Source organism: Pinus tabuliformis, chromosome 5_1 (genome assembly GCF_031772625.1).
Source record: "Pinus tabuliformis cultivar Carrire ecotype Pingquan chromosome 5_1, CPIR1, whole genome shotgun sequence".
Lineage (NCBI taxonomy): Eukaryota > Viridiplantae > Streptophyta > Pinopsida > Pinales > Pinaceae > Pinus > Pinus tabuliformis.
In genome coordinates, this window is record NC_142305.1 from 550,502,155 (window position 1) to 550,528,393 (window position 26,239).

Here is a 26,239-nt window from a genome sequence, read left to right on the forward strand (position 1 = left end):
TATAATAGACATAAGAATGACCCTAATCTTTACACCATGAAATATGAACAAGGGTGCATAGTGCTAATTTCATTATATGTAGATGATTTGATAATTACAGGAGATGTTATATATCTAATTGATGAAATCAAGCAACAGATGTCACAGATGTTTGAGATGAAGAATCTCGGTGAACTCAAATATTCTTTAGGTCTCGAGATCTAGAGAGATTCAAGTCAAACATTTATGTCTCAAGCAAAGTATGTCAAAGGCCTATTAGAAAAGTTCAGAATGGATCAGTGTAAGTCGGCACCAGTACCATTGCAGCAAAATATTAATTTGCAGTGTGAGGATGGCTCAAAAGCGGCGGATGCAACACTTTACAGACATCTGGTTGGGAGTCTGATCTACCTAACCACCACTAGACCTGATTTGGCTTATGTAGTTAGCATGTTAAGACAATTTATGTCTAAGCGACTTGAAAGCCATTGGAATGTAGCGAAGAATGTTTTGAGGTATCTACAAGGTACTGTAGATTATGGAATTATTTACACTGACTCTTCTTATGTTAGATTGGCAGGATTTGCAGATTCAGATTGGGCAAGAAATGTAGATGATCACAGATCTATAACAAGTTATGCATTCAGTCTTGGATCCGGGGTGATCACTTGGAGCAACAAGAACCGGAACACAGTCTCCTTGTCCTTAGTAGAAGCGGAGTATCAAGCCATGTGTGCAGCAACATGCGAGGCGGTTTGGTTGCGGAGACTTCTCCAGGATGTTGGGGAAGAACAGACAGTCGCAACAACAATCAGATGCAACAATCAAAGTTCAATCAAGCTGGCCAACAATTCGGTGTTTCACAAAAACACTAAACATATTGATACTCAATTCCATTTTGTTAGGGAGAAAGTGCAATCTAAAGAAATTCATCTGGAATATTGTAATACATGTGATAATGTTGCAGACATTTTCACTAAGCCCCTTGGAAAAGTAAAATTTCAAATGTTTAGGGAGATGTTAGGCATATATGTGAACCCATTCTCCATTAAGGGGGAGTGTTGAAGATAATGGATAATATCCTAGAATAGGTAGAGTTGGTTCACGTAGCCTCAGGATAGGAATTAGTTTCTATTTCTTAGGATGCTCTTCTAACTTCCCTAAAACCATGTATTCTATTTAATGTATAATGTTGATGAACAATGTAGAGCGTTCTACAGAGCCAAACTCTCCTGGTTCAAACTCTCTTTCGTAGAGCTAACCAGTGGGTTTTATTTTAATACAAACATTGCCATTTTTATCAACAAGCACAACTATCGTTTTCATGGCGAGAGTTGACAATCTAATTCATTTGAAGTTGTGTAACAAAAAAGAAAATTTGTTTTTAAAAAAAGACGTGTGGAAGCCATGACTAACATTGTTCAACATGTATGTGAATCACAAATCGGGTGTTTATGGGAAAATCTAAGAAACTGAGAAAGTTGAAGCAAAACCAGAATTCTTTTGGATATATTTGAATGAGTTAGAAGGCAAAAGGCAAAAGAATGCCTTATCATAGAAATGCATAAAATAATATGTAGATGACAATATTCTACCTCTCATTTCAAAGGCCATGACAACTAAAGAATCCTGAGATACTCTTGAGAGGTGTTTTGGTGCAAGGGGGAGTAATCATGTTGAAGATTAAGAGTTTGGAGAATCCCACTGTGCTCAGCCATAAGTGGATGATTATAAAAAAATTGCAGAAGAAGTAGAGAAAGAGCACACAGATGCTGCTGAATCCCAATATGAACAACCACAAGTGGATGAAGATTTGGTGAATCCAGCAACAAGGCTTGATGATGACATCGAAGTTGTCATTGGAGCAATCAATTCTATGGTGAATCCAACAATTAATATTACTGATGTAAACTTTGATGAATAATTGTTAACTAATGATGAATGGATGCAGATGGTGCAATGGAAATATCATATCGACATGATGTTATTCGGTGAGAGAAACACACTTGAGTCTAAAAACCAAATAGAAGACAACTTGTTTGTAGTAACACAGGATAATGAAGAAGTCAAAGAGATAGAGACACAAGAAGAAGCAGAGAAGGAAACGCAACAAGAGAAAACTCTCATTGCATAGCAGAAGGAACATAACCAATGTGCCTCTGCAGATGTTTTTAAGCTTACCGTTGATTTCCAATGTGCATGTAAACAGGGCGATTATGAAAAAGAGATAAATTTCTTTGAAGCATGCCTTGCAACACCATGTCTTGATAAAGTCTGCATAGAATTTGCAGAAATTAATGTTGAAGACAACTTGGATCATGAAAAAATCAATGAAATTTTTAGGTATTGGAGTCCTGAAGAAATAAATTTTTATTCTCATTTGATGTTGCAGCAAATTGATGATCAAAAAAATGATGATGAAAATCACACTACAAAAGATGACATGCAAGAGCGGTCCACATACAAGGCATGTGGTAGTAGTCCACATACAATCCAATTTTTTAAGAAGTTCAAGACATGCTTAAACAACTTGAAACAACGGAAGACCTGCACTAGCCAATGAAGAAACTGAAATTTGAAGCCTACAAGAAAAAGAAAAAACTTAAACAATTTAGAGGCTACTGGGTCTCCAAGAAGAGAAGAAAAATAAATATAGTTGAGGTCAATTTTTAAATTGTAAGCCTAGCTCAGACATAGACCAACATGCATATTAATTAAATTTGTATGTGGTTGTAATTAAGGGAAAGTGTTGGAGAAGCTAATTCCAACCACCTGCTAGGTGTCACATCTATCCATCCAAGTGTTTTAGTTCAGTTTCAATTTCAGTTAGTCCAATTTAGTTTAATATCAATATAGTTATTTATTACTGATGTCTCAAATATAATTTTATTTAGCTGATTTGTAATATTGAAATGAGAAATCTCTGCGCCACAATTTCTCTTCATTCTTTGTCATTCCAATTCCAGCCGTTATAGAACATTGTCGTGGAAGTGGATGCTAATTCTTGAGAGTGTATTTGTTGTTTTACAAAAATCCAACTAAGATTCCATTTTGTGTGCGTGGCAACGATGACTAAAGTGTAGTTCATTGATTGAGGCTCTTACATGCATTTAGTGCTGCCTTGTGGCTAATTGCTCTTGGAGTAGTTAGCTGCAGATGCATTCTGAAATACGAACATAGGTGTGAATGATCGAGATCTATGAAATCGTTGCTACTGTGCCACTGACTGTCCACTCATATATTGATCTTTCATGCAAGGGAATCTATGCATGGACGGAGGTGAATGCAAATTTATCGCTATGGTAATACTTTATTTAAATTCATATATTTTATCTGTATAGAAGTCATAGATTTGTGTCGACGGGTTGCTATATAGGTTCATCTAAATTACTTGGTTGCTTGATGCAATCTATGAGATCTGTGGGATTCACTAGAAGTTTATGAACCCAATATTGACCAGCAAAGACAAAAGGCTCTTTTATTTTGAAATCCCTGCCACCAATGTTTATGAGATAAAGATCTGTTCTGGTATCCGATAAATCCATCTGAGATTGGTAGTCCTGTTTATCTTGAAGTACATTTAACTTTGCAAGCATTTTCTAGGGCACTGATCGAGCTGTTGTCATTGTCTCTTTGTCTGAAATACCCGCCACCAATCTGTCTTAGATCGTACTGATCAGACCTAGTGATCTTGGAGACAATCTAAATGTGAAAGCATTTTCCAGGGCATTGATGGAGTTGTTGTCAATGTGGGTTATTTTTATATCCAGGCCACCAATCTGTCTGAGATGAAAACGATAGGATCTATTGTGATATCCCAAAAGCTATGTCTGAGATGACTAGTGGTGGTGATCTTGGAGTGGATTGAACTGTGCAAGCATTTTCAAGGGCACTAATCGAGTTGTCATTGTGATTTATTTTGAAATCCCCACCACTAATCTATTTGAGATATATTTGATGGGATCTATTCTAGTATCCAGCAGATCAAACAGATATGACAAGTGGTGCTGATCTTGGAGTGGATCTAACTGTGCAAGCATTTTCAGGCGCAGTGATTGTGTTTTTGCCATTGTGGTAAAAGCCGCTAGAAGATGTTTGGAAGATCCGTATATCATTCTGAGGAGAATTTGCAAATGCAAAGATATAATGGTCCAGGATGTTATGATTGTTGTTCCAAGTACAATCTGCTAATTGGTGCGGTGATGAGTAATGAATTTCGTTGTGTTCTTCTGCCAGGGTCGTTCAAAGTGAAGATCGAATTGTTCATACAGGGAATTTAAATTTTTTTTTCCCTCTTTCACACTGGCTGACGCTTAATTTATTCAGCGAGATGCTAGATTTTGTTACGGAATTGGTGTGAAATTCGTTAAGCTCTAACTCTCAGTCCCTGTTAATAACATTTGTACCTAAGGACCCTCCATCCCTACCAATAAAATTCGAACATAATAAAAACTGAATCCTACACAAGCAAACCAACTGATCTACAAGTATGTAGGACAATGCCTGCTACTTAAAGTTAATGATTAATCTGTTTTGGCATTTTAAAGTCCTTGATTAATCTGTTTTGCGTGTTCGTAATTTGTGTTTGATAACCCAAATGGACCCTCGCTGTGCCATATTGTTGCATGTTAACTCTCTTCGGGCTTAACGGCTTTATTGATGCCCGTAGAAAGTTAGAGTTGACAGCTAAGCAACCCACAAGACAGCTAAGAGGCGGATTGCTTGAGCATGGGAATATTCGGTGGCCGATCAATATGTATTGTATGTGGTCTAATAGCAACTATCTGATTTGTTTGATCTGTTCAATGTGGTCACATTGGTCATTCCGATTCAGCAAAGGCTTTATTATCACCTAAAGGGTCATGTAAGGGGCCATGGGACTGGGAAAATTATACTCAATGACAATAAACAAAAACCCCTGCTGAAGTAGTGTGCATGTTGTTAGACTATGCTATTTGTTCTTGAAGACGCTACGCTAACGGAGATGGTTTCTGGTCATGCCTAGGTATTGCTCTTAGTACTGCCGTGCATAGAATTTAACAACTATTTTTTTTCAATGACACCTCAAGTTGTGGTAGTTATAACTCTCTTTGATCATATCTCCAAAGTTTCTTAGGAAAATGGAGTTATAGCAACTTTAAGTTTCCAAATCCTTATTTCAGTTTATGGTAGTGATATCGCCCTTTCACCATATATCCAAGGACTCTTGTGAAGATGGAATTAAAACAACCACTTTTCCGGGAAGCTTCCAAATTCTAGGATTAATGTCATCACCTCATCTCATTTCAGGGTTATTTCATTTAAATCCTCGAAGGTTTTTTAGTGATATTAATTTTACCTCAATTTCAGTCTTGGGAATAAAGTTATGCACCTCAAACCTTTCGCGCATTAAGGAGGCCATGTGATCAAGTGAAATCTATGTGGCACTCACGTCGCCACACTTGGTCAATGTGGTGCCACACCACTTCCATGTGGGGCGAACATTGCACACATGTCATATTTGTACCGGTACATTATTTAGATTCGCTAGGATTACTTCTCGGATACTTTGTTCCACGATAACACTTCTCCAGTACCATGTTCCACAAGATCCTGGTTTTAGGGACTACCTCTCCTTGGGCTAGTACTCTAACACTTCCCACAGGTACCACCTCACCCTATATCATTTCCCCCAGTACCATCTCTCCTGAGATCATTTCCCTTTGTACTATGTTTCCTCCCTTATTAGATTCTTGGGTAGGTAGGTTTAAAATATCAATTAACCATCTTAATTAAAAGAATTAATTATTTAATCCCATTCATATCTTTCATTAAGTTTTACCTAGAAAACTTCGAAAACATGTTATTTGAATGTTGATCATTTAATCAATTCAATGAAACACTCAAAATTCCTTGCACTCAAAATTCCTTGCACAACTTGCAATATAGTTACACTTGTTCAAAAGGCTATAATTATCAGTTAACTAAGCATTAATATACATCTCCTCATAACTATTCAAGAAGATTTTGAGTCCACGTATCAAACATTGCTTATTCATTTAATCAATTCAATGAAACATGTAATGAAACACTGACAATTCCTTGCACAACTTGCAATCTAGTTACACTTGTTCAAAAGGCTATATTTATCAGTCAATTAAGTATGAATATACATGTTCTCATAACTATACAAGGAGATTTGGAGTCCACGTATCAAACATTGCTAATCCTCTAAACAAGTTGAGTTACTATATTTTGAAGTCAATGTTGTCAACTAAGAGAACTTAAACACATAGTTTATCATATCAATCACAAACGTAATGTTGACCAACATAGTATAGACATTAATTAAAATCATAGAACCAGAAGATCTCATACTAGTAATAAGCATAGAATTGAGGACCACGGTTCATGATTTAAATATACAAATATAATATACTTATCTAAGTTAATTAAACTCGTTAGAAATTGAAGTAGAGACTTCCACTCTTGACCCAATAATAGGGCACCTACACAAGGCTCGGTTTAACACTGAAAGTATGGAGCCCATTTCCAAGTGGTTTATTAATTGCCCTTTAACTGTAAGCAACAAGGTTGTTTACCACTTGTACCTACAAGAAGAACTAGGGTGGTCTATTAGTTATTCGTTGGTAGTAAGCAACACAGTGACTAACTCTTTCTTTTGAGTTCATGAAGGGGAATGCACCCAGAGTTCTGATGGAATATTTCATAGTCATTGGAGTTGGAATACACTATCCAAGTGGTTTATCAATTGCCTTTTCACAACAGGAACCGCTGGGGTCTAGTGCCTACTATCCAAGTTGTTTACCAACAAGTCAACAAGCACCATAATGACCCAAAATTCCTTGTTCACATGGCTCATCATCTAGAAGAAAAAGCATTGCGGTGATTTAGTCTTTCATTGAGCCTCCCACTAATCCACACATGCTTAAACCCACAGACCAATAGCCTTGCACATAGTTCACAAAGGATTCACCCAAAACTAACAAGGATTTAATTCCTAAAAGAAGGTTTGATACTAGCTCACACAACACTTTGTTTTCCACTGCTAATTCCTAACAACTCCCGCACACTCCAATAATCATCTTGAGTGCACTTAGAAGGGAGAAAGGGAGAGAAACTCACTGTAGGAGAAAACATGGGTGGACTTAGTCAATGAGAGAAAGTTTGAAGACGAGGAAATCAGGCAATGAATGTCCACCCAACAAACCAGCCAACCGTTTATCTATTCCTTCATATATTCCTTTCCAACATCCTTTTGTGTGTTTAAGAGACCAGAAATCTCCCCCCACCTCCAATCACATTTCATAAATTTGATGTCCTTGCTTACATGGCATTCCAAGCAAGCAAACTCAATTAATATATATATATATATATATATAAACAAAGGGAATTAGACATCTTATCATGTAAACCAGCAACCTAAATGTAATTTGAGAAATTCAGATTTCTTTTTTCTAAACCAAAAAATGCTAGCAATCAACCTATTATCATTGAAATTATTAATCAAATTTTAGAATATTTGCATGACATATTATATATTCTTTCAACAAAGTCAAAATTATTAGACAAATTTAATAAACATGAATACAATTTATTTATTTTATTGTTAACTTTTTTATAAATAAAAATTAAGTAAAATATAATTCAATTGGTAATTGTTGTGTTATAAAATATTATGTAAATAATTAAATTAAAAACTTAAATAAAATTATATTTAAAAAAATTATATATTTATATTTAACAATGCATAGTAAAAATATTAATTTTTATATAACTTTCTAGTTATTATAATAAATTAATATTTAAAAAAAAAATTATATTTATATTTCATAATCCATCATGAAAATATTAATTTTTTATATAACTTTCTAATTATGATATTTTATAGATCTTTTATTTACTCTTAAAATTCACGGCTCAGTTGTAATTATTCCAACTGATTTTAAAACTCAGAAAATATTTTTATACAAAATATTTGTGGCACCTTACTGATTCCTCTGCTCGAGGATGAGACCGACTATTGTTGCTGCATAGTGTATTTGAGACTCTGGGAAGAGGTACTGCTCGATTGCTTCGAACGAGATCGTATGTATTAATGATACTTATATATTGATCTTTCATAAAAGGCAATCTATGCATACTTTGTGATGAATGCCCATTAATGCCTATAGTAATAGGCTATTTAAATTCATATATTCTCATTGTAGCCAAGTCATAGAGAGAGCCAATGGATTGCCTTCGTTTGTGCTTACAAATTGCTTTATACGTACATCTAAATTACTTGGTTGCTTTATGCACTCTGTCAGATTTGTGAAATTGACTAGAAGTTTATGAACCCACTATTGACTAGCCAAGACAGAAGACGCTCCTTTGATTTTGAAATCCCTGTCACCAATCCTTCTGCGATAAAGATCTATTCTGCTATCCGACAGATAATCTGAGATGGGTAGTAGTGCTGATCTTGGAGTAGAGTTAACTTTGCAAGCATGTTCCAGTGCACTGACCGAGCTGTTCTCATTGTGGTTTACTCTGAAATGCCCGTCACCAATCTGTTTGAGATGATAGTGATCGGACCTTGTCTGATATCCCACAGATCAATCTCAGATGAGTAGTAGTGGTGATCCTGGAGACAAATCCCCACCACCAATCTGTCTGAGATGAAACTGATCGCATCTATTGTGGTATCCCAAAAGCTCAATCTGCGATTACTAGTGGTGCAGATCTTGGAGTGGTTCTAACTGTGCATGCATTTTCAAGGGCACTGATCGAGTTGTCATTGTCATTTATTTTGAATTCTCCACCACCAATCTATCTGAGATATATTTGATGGGATCTACCCTAGTATCCATTAGATTAATCAGTGATGACAAGTGATGATGATCTTGGAGTGGATCTAACTGTGCAAGCATTTTCAGGCGGACTGATCGTGTTGTTCTCCTTGTGGTAAAAGCCACTAGAAGATTTTTGGAAGATTGGTATATCATAGTGAGGTGAATTTGCAAATTCAAAGATCTGATGGTCCAGGCTGTTATGATTGTTGTTTCAAGTACAATCTCTTAATTGGTGCGGTGATGAATCATGAATTTCGTTGTGTTCTTCTGCCATGATCATTCAAAGTGAAGATCGAATTGTTGATACAGGGAGGTTTTATATATATGTGACACATACTTACGTTTAATTTATTCAGTGAGCTGCTAGAAGTGGTTTCGAAATTTGTGTGAAATTCGTTAAGCTCTCACACTCAATACCTATCGATAAGAGTTTTACCTCATGACCCCTCAATCCGTACCAATAAAATTTGAACTTGATAAAAACTAAATCCTTAAAAAAATTACAAAAAACAAAAAACACTCGTCTGCAAGTGCATAGCACAATGACAGCTTCTTAAAGTAAATTTGTCGCACAGTGGCTGCTTTTTAAAGTTATTGATTGGTCTGTTTCGTTAAACTTGATTAATCTGTTTTGAGTGTTTGGAATTTGTGTTTGATAACCCAAATGTACCCTCGCTTTGGTGTATTGTTGCATGTTAACTTTCTTCGGGGTTACCGACTCTATTGATGAGTGGAAAGTCAGAGTTCACCGCTAAGCAAACAGAAATCCTTTGATGACAATTAAGAGGCCGATTGCCTCAGCATGGGAATATTCGGAGGCTGACTAATATATGTCGTATGTGGCCTACTCGATACTCTCTGATTGGTTCAATGAGGTCGGACTGGTCATTCCGTCTCAGCAAAGGCTTTATTATCATCCAAAGAATTATAAGAGGGGCCATGGTGTTGGGAAGATATGCCTCAATGACAATAAAGAAAACCTCCTCTTCAGGATTGTGCCCGTTGTTAGTCCAGCACTATTTGCTCTCGTAGACTCGACGCTCGAAGAGATGGTTTCTGGTCATGCATATGAATTGTTGTGAGTATTGCGATGCATAGAATGTGACACATTCCCCTTAGATGATATCTCAATTAGGGGCACTTATATTCCTTTGTGACCGGATCTCTAAGGTTTTATATGAAAATTCTATTACAATAACCTCTTTTCCTTAAATTTCGAAATTCCAGATTCTAAAATTAAACCTAGTTCAATTGCTCGGAAGAAAGTTATGCCTCCTAGAACTTTAGCCTATTAAAGAGCCCATGTCATCAGAAATCTATGTGGGATGCAGATGGCTGCACCTAGCACACGTGCTCATACACCATCGCCATGTGGGGTCCACATGGCACACATATCATGTCTGTACCAGCGCATTATTTAGCTTCTTCGTAATCACTCCCCTCGATACTTTGTTTCACATTAATGCTTCCCCGGTACCATGTTCCCTAGGATCGTGGTTCATGGTACTACCTCCCACCAGACCAATATTCTAACACTTCCCTCGAGTACCATGTCCAACGATATCATTTCCCCACGATCATTTCTCTCGAGTACCATTTCCCTATTACCATCTCCCGTGGGATCGTTTCCCCCGGTATTGTTTTCCTCTGGTATTACATTCTTCTGTGTGGGTTTAAAATATGAATTAAACATTGGTTAAATATTTTATTTAAAAGGATTAATTGATTAATCCCATGAATAACTTTTATGAGATTTTTATACAGAAAACATGTTATTTCAATACTCTCATAATTTAATCAATTCAATGAAATATGTAATGAAATATTGTCAATTATTTGCACAACTTGCAATCATGTTAAAATTGTTTAGAGAGATATGCTTATCAATTAACTAAACATGAATATAGAGCTTCTTATAACTATTTAAGAAGAGTTGCATTCCATTTATGAGATATTGTTAATCCTTTAAACAAGTTGAGTTACCGTATTCAAAATTCATTGTTGTCAACTAAGAGAGCTTAAGCATATAATTTCTCATGCCAGTGATGAGTTCATAATATTGAACAGTACAACATAGACATTCATTAAATCGTAGAAACACAAGATCTCGTACTAGTCATGAGCATAACATTGAGCATCATGGTTAATCATTCATATATACAAATGTAATATACTTATATGTGTAATTTAAATTGGTTGGCAATTGAAGGAGAGACTTACACTCTCCATGCAACCATAAGCCACCTACACAACAACGTTCTTGTAGCTGACCAACCTTGAGTGGGATCCAATGTCTGAGGAATGTTCACTTAGAGAATTCGCAGCAAAGGCGTGGTCTAATACTTGAGTATGGAGCTCACTATCCAAGTGGTTTATCAACATCCCTCTAACAGTAAGCACTGAGTTGGTTTATTAGTTGTACCTACAACAAGCAACCTAGCGGTATATCGATTGTTCCTTAGTAGTACGCACCACAATGACTCACTTTTTCCTTCGAGTTCATTCAGGGGGATTCACTTAATGTTTGGAGGGGGTATTACTTAGTCTTATGAGTTTGAATCCATTGTGTAGGTGGTTTACCAGTTGCCTTTTCAGAGCAAGCACAATAGTGGTCTAGTGTCCATTGTCCAAGTGGTTTACCAACATCTCAGCAAAATCCAAATTGACCCTATTTTCCATGTCCAAGTATCTTATCAACTATAAAATAAGCATTGTTTTGATTTTTTCTTTCACCAAGCCTCCCACTAATTGGCTCAGGCTTAGACAAATAATTCAGTGGCCTCGAACGTAGTTCACAGAGGATTCATCCAGAATTCACAAGGATTTGACTTATCCACAAAAGGTTTGGTACTAACTCACACACCACTTTGTCTTCTATTGTTAATTCAGATAACTCCCACATCCTCCAATGATCATCTTGAGTGTACTTTAAAGGGAGAGAATATCAATTTAGGAAACTTTGGTGGACTTAATCAATGAGAGAGAGTTCAAAGACCATGAAATCGACGAATGAGAGTGAACCCACCAATTTTTTTTTATTTTTTTTAATTTTTTTTTTATCTATGCCTTCATATATTTCTTTCTAGCATCCTTTTGTATGTTTAAGAGGCCACATATCTGTCTCTTTGATGTGCTAGGGGGGAGGGCACCATCTTCTCCTCAAGCACCTCTAATTGTGTCTCATAATTTTGATTTCGAGTAAGTGGCTCACATCCAATCACATCTCATAAATTACTTGTTAATAAGTTCACTTGATTAGGTCTACAAATGATAGTTCATTAACCTCAACATTTAAGTTTAGGGTTTCTCTTGTGGGTTTCCAAGTAAGCAATCTCCATCATCCAATGGAATTCTAAAAGTTTGACATCTCCTTCAATTGAAAATTAAATATAAATGATTAAAACTAATTGTGTTAGCCAATCATGGCTCTTGTAGCCATGCTAACATTATAGTCACATTACAAAAGTTGGGGTAATGGAAGGGCTATCACATGGAATTTATTTTTCTATTGCTAAGTCATGGTAATGGAGACATCTGCAAAGGTTATGCAATGTAGTTTTTGGATACACGTGTATGGTGATTTGTTCATCATCAATATGCTGCCAGAAAGTAGATGCATTATGTGAACTTGTTTTATTTTGTGATAATCAACCTAGGCAAGTGTATAGAAATTCCACCTATGTTGTAGGGAAAATTTCTGCATCTAGGTGGTATTAATCACTTACAACAATTGATATGCTTAGATCATTAGTTTTATTATCACATGTTCATGTTCAAGTACGTTTTATGGATTTCATGGAAATGTACTTTGGAGTTAGAAATAAAAAAAAATTTGTGAGTTTAGTTAATTAAATATGTGGATGTCGCATTTGTTAAAATTAATTGTTCTTATAAATTTTTAGATGAAGTATGGAAAGTCTTAGATAAATAATAGTTAATATTGTAAAAATGTAAATAATGAAAATGCAAACTAAAATACCTAATTACATTGAGTATGCAAGACTCTATAAAAATATATGTAGGTCATATTCTCTACTTGATATTTTGTAGTGCCAATTTTGTAAGGTAAAAGGTAATCCTCATTTTATTTGATGTGTTAAAAGGAGAAACAAGAAACAAGATACTTTATCTTTTAAAATTGTTTTATTGATTAAATACCATTTCATGGATGTTGCGCTATAACTCTTCAAATTGGTGGGTGCATAATGTGTAAAATTGACTCAGTTACATCATGAACAAGTTGGTGGTCACTTAGGTGTCTCCCTAAATATAGATATGTCCATAAGATTGTTAATAGTTAAATATTTATTGTAAGTGTAATGTTATACCAAGTACATGTTGCTTGTAATACCATGCATTACTACTCTCCAACCCAAAGCTATAGGCTCCCTACCTAGTATGTTTTTTGAGATGTCACTTCTACAAGTGAATGGATGAACATGCACATTTTGTTTTAGAGATGGAGATGAGGTGCTATATGGGTTACTACTCTCCAACCCAAACTTACTATGGACGCTAGCTAATATGCTCTTTGAGATGTCACTTCTTCAAGTGAATGGATGAACATGGACACTTTATTTTAGAGATGGAGATGAGTTGCTATAGTGAATATCCATAAGTTGGTTATTGAGGCAACTAAAGATATAGTGAAGCTATGTTATTCTTGCTAGGCAACTCATGATCGTACAAATAATTTTAAGGTAGACTATTGATTTTACACCAAGGATTATATGATGATGTTCTAGATATATTAGAGAGATTTTTGGATTTTTTATGGTGTTGTGGTGAAGATTGGATGGTGATGGGCAAACATGGAAAAAAATGTGTGTTGTGTTCAAATTACATGGTGATGATATGGGCATGTGAATTACACGTATTTAAATGATGTCTAGGACTTTATGTAAATTATTTGTTTTGGTCATAGAAAAATTTGAGGTAATGTTTTGCCTAGATCTTGTACTAGGAGGAGTATTGTAATTGTACCTAGGAAATATTAGAAAATCTTGCACCTAGTGCTCCATGAGATATGACATGTTAACTGTATGTACATGCAGATATGACATGTTAACTGTATGTACATGCATTGATGTAGGCAACATGTAAAGCACGTATTGTTATAAGACCCTAACATGCATACATACACTTCAAGAAGGAGTAATTAGTGTTTTAGTTAAATGCTTTATAAATAAATCATGTTGGTTGTAGACTCTAGAAAGCACCTACAAATTAGAATTTCTTACCTTTATAAAAAGTTCATCAAGAAATTGAATAAACATGTCTCTCGAAGATATCCTAATAAATCATTAATTGTGGTAAATAGGGACCCATGTATTTGGATGAGTAATTAATTCTTTGTCTGGACTTTGTACATTTAGTTATCTCAATATGATTGAGATATGTAATCTAAATGCTATTACTAATTAACTATAAACTTTGATGATTAAAAGATTCTTCAATTAGCTGTCAAAAAGAGAATGCATCAAAATATTGGAAGATTTTGATGAAGCCTGTCTGTCACTACTTAAATGTTTGTTTTTATGTTTCAGGTCTTATTAGTTGGAATTTATTTTAATTTTTAGGGGTTGTCAAATTAAGTTGGATATAGTTGACTGACTATTCTGATGTGTGTATAGCTGATGTTAATTATCTATCTGTTTACTAATTTTAAATGAATTCTTCCTTAGAGGCAGATTGGCACACAGATGGCAAATAGAACTCGTAGTGGATGGAATTTGACTTGAAAGCCCCGGAGACAGAGGAACAGTTGTATGAGCAGAATACAGTTGCTGAGTAACTCCAACCTAGTCCTGTGTAATTTTTATGCTCAGTTCGCTCGATTTCTAATGAATGTCCATTTCCATTTCAGTCACTCGGCCGCTAAGTCTTTCCATAATTCCAATATGAATTGAAACATCTATTCAAATAATTAAAAGAAAAGAGTGCTACTCATAGAAACCCAAGCTTACTTCCTAGAAGCTCCATTGTATTCAGAGAAGTAAGCAAGCTGATCATATGCATATCCACGGCAATTTGTAACTATTTAGCTTTATCAGTGATAAACGATTAAGCAATGTACAAGATGTTTCTTATCAGCATATCTATGAATATTATGATCTTTCACAGGTTATGCACACAGAGGATTAAACGATCCAAAATATTTTTCGTGATCACCACTTAAAATGTTCACTCACTCACTAAATAATGCTAGGTCAATTGATTCGGAAATCTATATGTTTTCCTTTATAACTAGTTTACGAACAACGACAATTTAAATCTTCCACAGGTCAGGGACAACTTTGTTTCATTAATGTTATTGAGTGGCACATAACTTACAGTTCCCCATAGATCGGAATGGCAGAGGATCACCAGCGTATGCGATGGCACGCGCACAGGGTTTCGTCTTCAGCTTCCCTCCTGTGGAAGTTTCGGTGACAATTGCAAGCTGCACACTTCATAGCTCCTGCGGTTCCCTCCTCTCCGCTGGCCATAAATTCTCCACACCCATCCACAGCGTAACCCCCAATGCTCGCAGCGTGATTCTTTCTGCATTCTCCGTAGCGCACACCCTTCCTACACGCGGTGTCTCCTCCTCTTGCAGTTGCGGCTGCTTCGGCCTGTTGCAATATTTGAGAGGGCCGCATTTCTTCATCGGATGTTATAGATTGGGGCTGAATCTGTACAGATCTTGTTACGGGGGGCTCTGATCTGCGATGTAAAGACACAGATCTGAAATCACCTGCGCCCAAGTCCTTCACCTGTATATATCTTTGCAATCCCATAGAACTTCTATTGAAAGACAGAAGGAAGAGATTGGCATCCAAAGCTGTACCTGTTCACTTTCCTTATTCATTTGCACCGCTGAACCTCAGGTTATATTTAACAAATTTCTGGCTAAATTTCGTCTTAATAAGTTAATCCCGTTCTGTGCATTACTAAAACGCTTAATAAAAGTAACCATCCACAGTATTTCTGAATTGAAGCGAGATAGCTCCAGCAAATCGTTATTAATAGCGCAACTCATGTCCTTCCACTATTATCCCAATACAAATTGTACGACCTAGAGGCTATTTCTATGAGAAACAAACAATGAGGGATAACTCACAGGACTAATAGGACATTGCGAGGGCCCTAGTCCTGTGGTGATTTAGACCTAATCTTCACGAAAATCTAATCATATAAGCCAAAACCTAATGGACCATAAATATCTCGCTGAACCTCATAATGGCGAACATGGGGTCCCTACATAGACATGCGATGTAAAAAAATTATAGGAAATGAGTTGGCACAACACAAAAAGGAGCCTGGGCCTTATACATCAAGGAAGATGGTAAGGAAAAATGATAGATACCACGTTTGCACATATAATATTGGGGGTTCTCGTTTCATTTCCAGATTCCCTGATATGAATTACATCTCTGCGCACTGTGAATGATATTAGATTTGAATGAGCAGGTTTTACATACACAACGTGAAGACTAATTATCATCCACAACTTTGATTAGGTGATTGTTCTTAAAATCGGATCAGGCCTTTCCTACATGTAATTGCTTTTGACCACTGGTTCAATTTTCTGACTATTTAAGTCCGAATCCTCATGTTCTTGCATCATTGCATGACATCTCACAATTCGCCAAGGACTGAACATGAAAATTAATGCCAAAGCTCTGGTTTCGGTGGGGACTGAGAGACACTGATGACGTTCTTTTTACGTAAGATCATGTCAGGTGTCGACATTTTGTTGCTCTAAAACCCGACCACACTAGTGATATACACTAAATCGCGTCTGAGTGATATACCATTTTGCCGATTTCTGATGAGGATCCTAATGACATCTCACGTGAAATTAGGCAGAATAATAGCAAGCAAATAAATGTTTCTATGCAGTGGTTCGTGGTACTTCAATTAAAAGTTCAAAAAATCAAGGCTAATTACGATGTCCTTATCCATTATAGTTGTTACAATGAGTGGTTTGCGGTCGTTGGAATAAAAGTTAAAAATATAAGGCGAATGAAATTCTTTATCTACATTAAAATGAAATTTTGAAAGGAGTTTCATTTATAGAGGTTAAAGTCAATGATACAATTATTGCAACTAACCTAAAGGAAAAAAACTCGGAGGACAGATAATGAGGGGCTGGTTTGTAACCAATAAGGCGTTATTAGCTCTCTCACATAAGGTTTGGTTGTGGTTTGTAATAAGATGCTATTGTGTTCAGTGGGGAGAGATGCTGTGACGCAAATTGCCTTGAGAAAAAGCAAAAGTGTTTAAGAAACTGTGAACTCTCAAATACAGGTAAATGATGTAAGATTATATTTCTTAGCGGAAGTATAATTTCTTAATAAAGTTAATATTGGTAATAAGGCTAATATTTCCAATCGGATTGAAAATTGAACTAATAAGCTATGTATGTGTTTTATTTTTATCAACCACAATATTTTAAATATATATAGATAAAATCCACCATTTACTCTATTTATACCTTAATCGCAAAAATATAGGCTTTTCATAAACGGGATATGAGACTGCATCTACTAAATATAAACCGAAAATCTGAAAGAGAGTTAACGTTTGAAATTTAAAGATGAAGTAGTGTACTCTACAAAGATCTTCTCGGAATTTTGAATATGATATCTTTAATGTATATAATTAGATTTTTAATTGTTTTATAAATATTTGAAGATATTTATAATATAAAAATTTGATAAAATTAGAAAACTTAATTATTAAAGAAAATTATTTCCTATGTTTTTCAATTAAACTTAATTCAAACTGAATTTAACATTACTATGGAAAAACTAACAAATCAATTTATATCATCTAAATTTCAAGTATTTTAATAAATTTACTTTATTAACCCAAATATTACTATGGAAAAACTAACAAATCAATTTATATCCTCTAAATTTCAAGTATTTTAATAAATTTACTTTATTAACCCAAATATTTCTGCCTCTGCAGTTTATCTTATACTTGCAGTTACACTTAAGAATGATAAAAGCATTTCTCGATCGTGTAGTGAGACTACGCGATAGAAGGTTGAATTTCTAGTATTGCTAATGGGAAGAGGAGCAATACCATCTTGTTATGATTCACAAAGGTTTTTTGTTTTTTTGGGGTCCTTTTTAAAACTTAACTTTGTCCTTTTTTAACTTAACTTTGTGTATATTAAGGGCTTCTTAGGTTTATGGATGATCTATGTTGATAAAACATAACTTTGTCCTTTTTTAACTTAACTTTTGCGTATATTAAGGGCATTTTAGGTTTATGGATGATCTAGGTTGATAATTTATGGGAACATTTTTTTATGAATGTGATATATATTCTGCACCAATGATGATTAATTATAAGACATATTGTATGTTTTTCATATGATTTATCAATTTTTTGAAATATAAGAAAATATTATTGTACTTAATTTTACTATTTATTGGATTTTATTTAAAATTTTATGTAATTGTTAATATGTTTTAGTAATATTGTTAATATGTTTTATTATATGATCTCGCTCTAAAACTATGATGAATATATGATTTCATCTTAAAATATGATGAATATGATATGTTGATATAATTTCTATACCAATCATTTAGGTTATTTTACATGAATAGTAATGTGTTTGCAATTTCTTTGGATAGTGTAGAGTAGGATATGTAAATTTAGATAATGGCCACTTCAAGGATATTGTGGAAACTATATAACTTATGACTATGTACTAATCTATGATTATATTTGTAAATGTGAAATTAATTTTTTTTAATTAAATAGATAAAAATATTATTAATTAGGTTTCTAGTTTGATACAAATATTTCACATGCCATTGCGAGAAAAATTAGATATGAAAGCTAGATTTTTTTGTCTCACTGTAACATATATTTTATATATGATTATGGTTACTTTATGGTTATAAAGTAAATATTATGTAATAATATATTTATATATTTTTACATGCCACATTAACTTTCATATGGAGAGGGGGCTAAAAAATAATAAAACGATAGAGATAACAACCTTACCCATGATATATGTAATATGCATGTAGGATAACTCCATTTTTCCCTGACATATACTGTCAATGTCATGAGGCTCTAGAGATCATCCTAAGGCATAATGGAGTGGCTTTCAATAAGGAATAATGTTCTTATTCCTTGGTAATCCATGAGACTTTCATGATAGACAATTGATTATAGACATTCCATCCTTGGTCGTTAGTGGGTTTAAAGTGGTCGATGCCACATTGGTTTTTAGTTTGTCTCCTCTTTATTGTTCATATTTACCTATTTTATTTTATTTTATTTAAGTAAAGTAAAGTAAACGGGATGATAGATAGTTTATATATGAAAATAATATTATTATATAGAATTTTAAAGGAATTTTTTTTGCTTGTTGCATGTGGTTGACTTTTGGACATATAAAATAATAAAATGCGGTAAAAGGTGGTGAATAGTATGATTTTTTTTTGTTTAAATAGATTTGATTTTGGGCCATACTAATAAAATTTAGTTAATTTCACAATTTAAATATTAAAAAATAAACGATAATAATTTAAATAGGGTTTTAATTTTATTTAATGAAAAATTGTATCATGATAGCAAAATTTTCTATCAAATTCTATGTCTAAGTTATAGATGCATAAAGGTTATAAAATAGAATTGGAGGTTTATGAAAAGAATATAAAATTCTATCTCCAAGTTATACATGCATAAAGCTTTTAAAATTAGAATGAGAGGTTTATGAAAAGAATATCATGTTGATAATTTTCCTAATGTGAGTTTAATAAAGATGATGCTAAGAGTGAACATTCTAGGCTGTGACATTATTCTTTTCCTTGTTTAATGGGGTTACAAATTTACATTCTTACAAAGTTGAGATGGCATGATTATATTTGTTTTCTTACTTATTTGGTAGTTCCCAAAGTATTTTTGATGCAACCTTGGAAGTAAAGATTAAAACAAAAAACATCAACAACATCATCTAGTTATTTTTCATTTAAGTTGTGGTTTATGTTTAACTTTATTCTTTAAAATGAGTTGGGATAAAAAAAAAATCTCTATTTGAAAATAAAATTTTTATCTTATAAGTAAGAGGGCCTCTCCTATATTAATCTGGTGTTTGTTATTACAATGTTTACATATATAAATTTGTAGCTAAAATAAGCAATAACTAGTATAGCTATATAAATTAAATGGTTGGTAAATGTTTTTAGACAATAATACCCATCAAAATAATAACCCCATGATATATCTCACATTGAGCATATTAAAAAAATCATAAAAATTAACTAAATTCTAATCTTATTTTAAATTATTATTATTATTATTATTATTATTATTATTATTATTATTATTATTATAGAACAATTAATATACGATTTAAATAAATCATAACCATGAAGATTCACCTGTAAATAGATTTTGTTACAATACCATGGCTTATGAATACCATATACAATATGACATGTCAGATATGACATTTTCTTTAATTGGTTAAGTTTTGATAAATTAATTAAACAATTATAACTAATTTGGAAATAAATCTTAACCCTTAGTCTTCTATATAAGTTAGATCTCTATCATCCACCTAATAATTAATGATAATTAAATTAAAATTTTTCAAAAGACCTATTCCAAAATAAATATATTTATGAATTTATTTTTTTATTTAAAATAAATAATTTACCATAATTAAAATAAAAATTTAAAATATAATGTGAATGAAATTCTTATCCATTATGGCTACATTAAAATGAAAATTTGAAAGGAGTTTCATATATAAAAGTTAAAGTCAATGATACAATTATTGCTAACCAACCTAAAGGCAAAAATCTCGCAGGACAGACAATGGTAGGATGGTTTGTAAACAATAAGGCGTTATTAGCTCTCTCACATGAAGGTTTGGGTTTTGTTTGTAATAAAATGCTATTGTGTCCAGTGGGGAGAGATGTTGTGACGCAAATTGCCTTGAGAAGGAGTAAAGTGTTTAAGAAACAGTTTACTTTCAAATATGGGTAAATGATGTAAGACTATATTTCTTAGCATGAATATAATTTCTTAATAAAGTTAACCTGGGTAATAAGGTTAATCTTGGAAATCTGATTGAAAATTGAACTCATAAACTATTTATGTGATTGAGAATTGAACTAATAAGCTATTTATGTGTTTTATTTTTCTCAACCAGAATCATTCATATATATATAATATCAGTATGATTGAAAATTGAACTCATAAACTATTTATGTGATTGAGAATTGAACTAATAAGCTATTTATGTGTTTTATTTTTCTCAACCAGAATCATTCATATATATATATATATAATATCAATATATTTAATTGATCCTTTACTCTATTTATAACTTAATCACAAAACTATAGGCTTTTCATAAACGGGATATGAGACAGCATCTACTAAATATAAACAGAAAATCTGAAAGAGAGTTAATGTTTGAAGTTTAAACTTGATGCAACCTTTTGCTTTACTCAATAATATGTGGTTTCAAGATGAACTAGTGTACTCTACAGAGATCTCATTAAATAGGTCTTGCTTTGGATGCAGCCATCTTTAATGTGTATAATTATATTTGCAATTGTTCTATAAATATTTTAAAATTTTCAAAAAAATAATTAAATAGGTTTTGCTTTGGATGTAGCCATATATAATTAATAGATTGGATTTTTGAATATGACATCTTTAATGTGTATAATTATATTTGCAATTGTTCTATAAATATTTTAAAATTTTCAAAAAAATAATTAAATAGGTTTTGCTTTGGATGTAGCCATATATAATTAATAAATTGGATTTTTGAATATGACATCTTTAATGTGTATAATTATATTTTCAATTGTTCTATAAATATTTTAAAATTTTCAAAAATAGAAAATGTGAATATTACAGAAAAGTCTTTCCTATGTTTTCCTTAATTCAAACTGAATTTAACATAACTAAAAAAAGCTAACCAATCAATTTATATCCTCTTAATTTCAAGTCTTTTAATAAATTTACTTTATTAACCCAGGTCTTTGAATCTTTGTGGCTCTGTAGTTTATTTTATACTTGTTACACATACGAATGAGAAAGCATTTCATGATCGTGCAATGAGACTACGATAGAAGTTGAATTTCCCGTAGTGCTAATGGGGAGAGGAGAAATACCATCTTATTATGATTCACATAGTTTTCTGTTTTTTTTTTAAACATAACTTTACGTATATTAAGGGCAATCTAGTTGTACGGATGATTTATGTGATAATTGATGGGAACATTTCTTATGGGTATGATACATACTCTGGACAAATGATGATTAATAATAAGATATTTGGCATGTTTGTTAGATTATCTATCAATTTTTTTAAATATGAGAAAATATTATGTGTTGGTATGTTTTTATTTAATTTTTAAATTTTTTAAATATAAGAAAATATTATTATGTTTAGTTCTATTATAAATTGAGATTTATCCAGAAATTTATTTATTTTTTAATAGCAATATTGCTTTATGTTTTATTATATGATCTTATTCTAAAAATATGTTGAATATGTGATTTCATCCAAAAATATGATGAATATAATATATTGATATAATTTCTATCCAAATCATTGAGCTCATTTTCTATGAATAGTAATGTGTTCACAATCTCCTTGAATGGTTTAGAGTAGGATATGTAAATTTGTTTAATTACCATCTCAAGGATATGATAAAAAGTATTGTATTGTGATAATTCTTATTGTTATATAACTTAGTACTAATTTATGATCACATTTGTAAATGTGAAGTTAAAAAAATAAAAAATAAAAATAAAAGAAGAAAACAAGTTAAATAGATAAAAATGCTATTAATTAGGTTTTTAGTTTCATGCAAATATTTCACATGCCTTTTGAGAGAGGATTTAGATATAAAAGCTATACTTTTTATCTAACTATAATATATATTTTATGTCTGATTATAGTTACTTATGATTATAACATAAATATTATTTAATAATGTGTTTATATATTTGTATATAAAAATTAGCTATACTTCCCACATTAACCTTCATAAGGAGAGAGAAATAGAAAATAATATAACACATAGTATATCATAAAACTGTAAAGCTAATAACCCTGCCAATGACCGATGTAGTATTCATGCATGATAACTCCATTTTTCCATGACATATAGGGTTCACAATGTCATGAGGCTGTAGAGATATCATAAAGAATAATGGAGTGGCTTTCGATAAGGAATATAGTTCTTATTCCTTAGTAATCCACGAGACTTTACATACAATTGATTACCATCTTTGGTAGCTAGTGGGTTTAAAGTCATGGATTCCACATTAGTTTTGATTTGTTTCCTCTTTATTGCACACTGTTCATATTTGCATACACCTAGAGGGTGACACTAATCCATATACTTATGTATTTTATTTTTATTTAAGTAAAGTAAAGTTAATTATATTTAATTTATATATAATTTTTTTTTTATTTAAGTAAAGTAAAGTTAATTATAATTAATTTATATATAAAAATAATATTATTAATAGAATTTTTCATTTTTATTTTATGTTAGAAAATATATTTTGTCGATCTTTTTGACATACACATAATAAAATACCATAAAAGGTGGTGAAAAGGTGGCAATAGTATAAATTCTTTTATTTAAATGGATTTAATTTTAGATCACATTAATAGAATTTAATTGGTTTCACAACTCAAATATCAATTTTTATATTTAAAAAGAAATGGTGATGGTTTAAATGGGTTTTTAATTTTATTTAATGAAAAACTTGTACCATGATAAGAAAAATTTCCATCAAATTATATCTCTAAATTGAACAGGGATAAAGGCTATAAAATGAGAATCAGAGGGTTATGAAAAGAATATCACATTGATAATTTTCCTAATGCCATTTTAATAAAGATGATGATAAGAGTGAACATACTAATAAAGATTATAAGAGTGAACATAGTATGTTGGGACACCAGTCTTTTCCTTGTTTAATGGGGTTACAAATTTACATTCTTACATAGTTGAGATGGTATGATTCTATTTGTTTTCTTACCTATTTGGTAGTTTTCAAAGTAGTTTTGTTGGCAACATTGAAAGTATAAATTAAAACAAAAATATCAACAACATCATTTTGTTAATTTTCATTTAAGTTGTGGTTTATGTTTAACTTTATTCTTTAAAATGAGTTGGAGTAAAAGAAATAATCCCTATTTGAAAATGAAGTTATTATCTTATAAGTAAAAGAGGCTTTCATATATTAATTTGGTGTTTGTTATCACAATGTTTACATATATAAATTTGTAGTTAAAATAAAAAATAACTAGCATAACTATATAAATTAAATCGTTGGTAAATGTTGATAGTTATTAACGCCCATCAAAATAATTACCTCATGATTTATCTCACATTGCGCATATTTAAAAAATCATGAAAATTAACTAAATTCTAGTCTATTAGTATGTATAAAACAATTAATATATGAGTTCAACAATTCATAACCATGAAGATTCACCTATAAATAAGTTACTTCACCTGTAAATAGCTTTTGTTACAATACCTTGATTTATGAATACCACATACCAACATGAAACTTGTCAGATATGACATTTTCTTGAATTGGTTAATTTGAAATAAATTATTTAAACAGTCATAATTAATTTCGAGATAAATCTTAATCCCTGGTCTACCATTACTATTATAAATATTCAAGCATATAATTAATATTCTATACAGGTTAGATCTCTACGATCCACCTAATAATTAATGATAATTGAATTAAATTTTTGGAAAACCAATTTCAAAATACACATATCTATAAATATAATAATTAATTTTCAAATATGATATAAATATAAACTTACCCAATCTCTTTTTTCAAAATTATAATAAACATAAAATATTTCTTAAATTATAAACAAAATAATCAATTAAATGTAACTTATGTTTTTTAAATACAATTTAAATTTAATTCATTACTTAACTGTATACATTACAAATTTTATGAACTTAAGTTAAAAGAAAATAATAGTTTAGTTTATTACGCCCTATCAAAACTTTAAAAACAAATTATATAAATAAGAAAAAGGAGAGGGTTAGCCAAAGGCTTCCTATTTCAAGTTGGGGTGGAGGTAGGTTGGTTGACTTTGGTTTATAGATAAAATTTGACGGGTAAGATTAAACCTAGGGTGATTATGCCCCTAATATGCTTGGTCTTAGTTGCAATCCACAACTGTGGTGTGATGGAGCATGAAAGAACGAGCATAATATGCTTTGTCTTAGTTGCAATCCACAACTGTGGTGTGAGCGTGAAGGGACGAGAATAAAATATTTGAAAGCAATATTTTTTGGAGTTGTCTATAATGCGACTTTTTGAGATTCCGGTGACAGAATCCGGCGGAAGAAATTGAGATGAAATCATGATTTGTTGCAGTTAAAATGGTTTTTTAACTGCATATTCGGATTCAGCACCCTGAAAAACCCCTGGGACGGTTTCATTGTGAAGAAATTAGCTATCAAACTTGGATTCCAATAAATTACTGCCGGATTTTCACCGGAAAAAATCGCCGGAAAGGCTTTCAAAAAGTCGCGTTAAGCGTCATATTTTTTTATGATGACACGTGTGTAAATTGACTTTAAAGGAGGGATCCACGGAGTATACTACGCGTTACCCCACCCTGACTGTCATTTGGTGTGGCCTGGATAAAAAATGAAATGAAACGCTTCGTTTATGGGCGATGCATTGTTTCATAGTGATGGATAATTTCTCAAAGGTGCGCGATTTGAGGAAGGCAATGCTAGTTTTTACAATGAAATGACATTGCAAGACAGAGATAAGAATCGAATCGATCAGGTGTCGATCATGATAGATTGTTATTAGAAACATACAATCACTGCAAATTGTAAATTTCCCAGATTTCTGAATCAGATTGTAAGAAAGATCGATTTATGGTATCCTTTCGAAGTATTTATAGATTTGGCCGCCTAGGGATCATTGGGGCAATTTGTAAGGGAATCTTCTGCCGTAGGAAATACTCAGATCGACTGGAAAGAAACGCCATAAGCGCATAGAGCATATTTCCAGAGTAGGATGAAGTTGTCGGCACTCCTGAGGACGAAGAAATTTTTCGGCGATATGTGGAGCGCAATCACTCTGAAAGAATTGAGCGTGGAATTTGTCGAGAACAAATGGAGCAAAGTTGTCTTCTCTACTGAAACTAGAGATCTGATTCCAGAAATCAGTCCATGCAAATAAAGCGTGATATTTTTAAATAACAAGATACGAGAAACTGGCCGCAAACAATCCAAATTCCAGCTTCACTACATGATGATTTGAGCTCTTCGGAATTGCATGAAATGGACAAAACAGACGAGCCTTCCAAAATCCATCGATTGATCACATCTCGAAGAACATTAAAAAAAAATCCAGTATGAAAAAAGCAT

General features: G+C 32.5%; 1 protein-coding gene across 5 annotated transcripts in view; it reads right to left on the bottom strand.

Moving 5' to 3' along the window:
• Nucleotides 1–15,855, bottom strand: part of LOC149165976 (mini zinc finger protein 2-like) — a 241,060-nt gene extending 225,205 nt beyond the window's left edge. For 3 of the 5 annotated variants that reach the window (XM_089431242.1, XM_089431241.1, XM_089431243.1), the window contains exon 1: nt 15,147–15,842. In XM_089431242.1, coding sequence (XP_089287368.1) covers nt 15,176–15,592 — 417 coding nt within the window. In that variant the 5' untranslated portion in view covers nt 15,593–15,842 and the 3' untranslated portion in view covers nt 15,147–15,175. Of the gene's footprint in view, nt 1–15,146 lie in introns of all 5 variants that reach the window. The other 2 variants (XM_089431240.1, XM_089431239.1) reach the window with 2 other exon arrangements.
• Nucleotides 15,856–26,239: the final 10,384 nt, after the last annotated feature.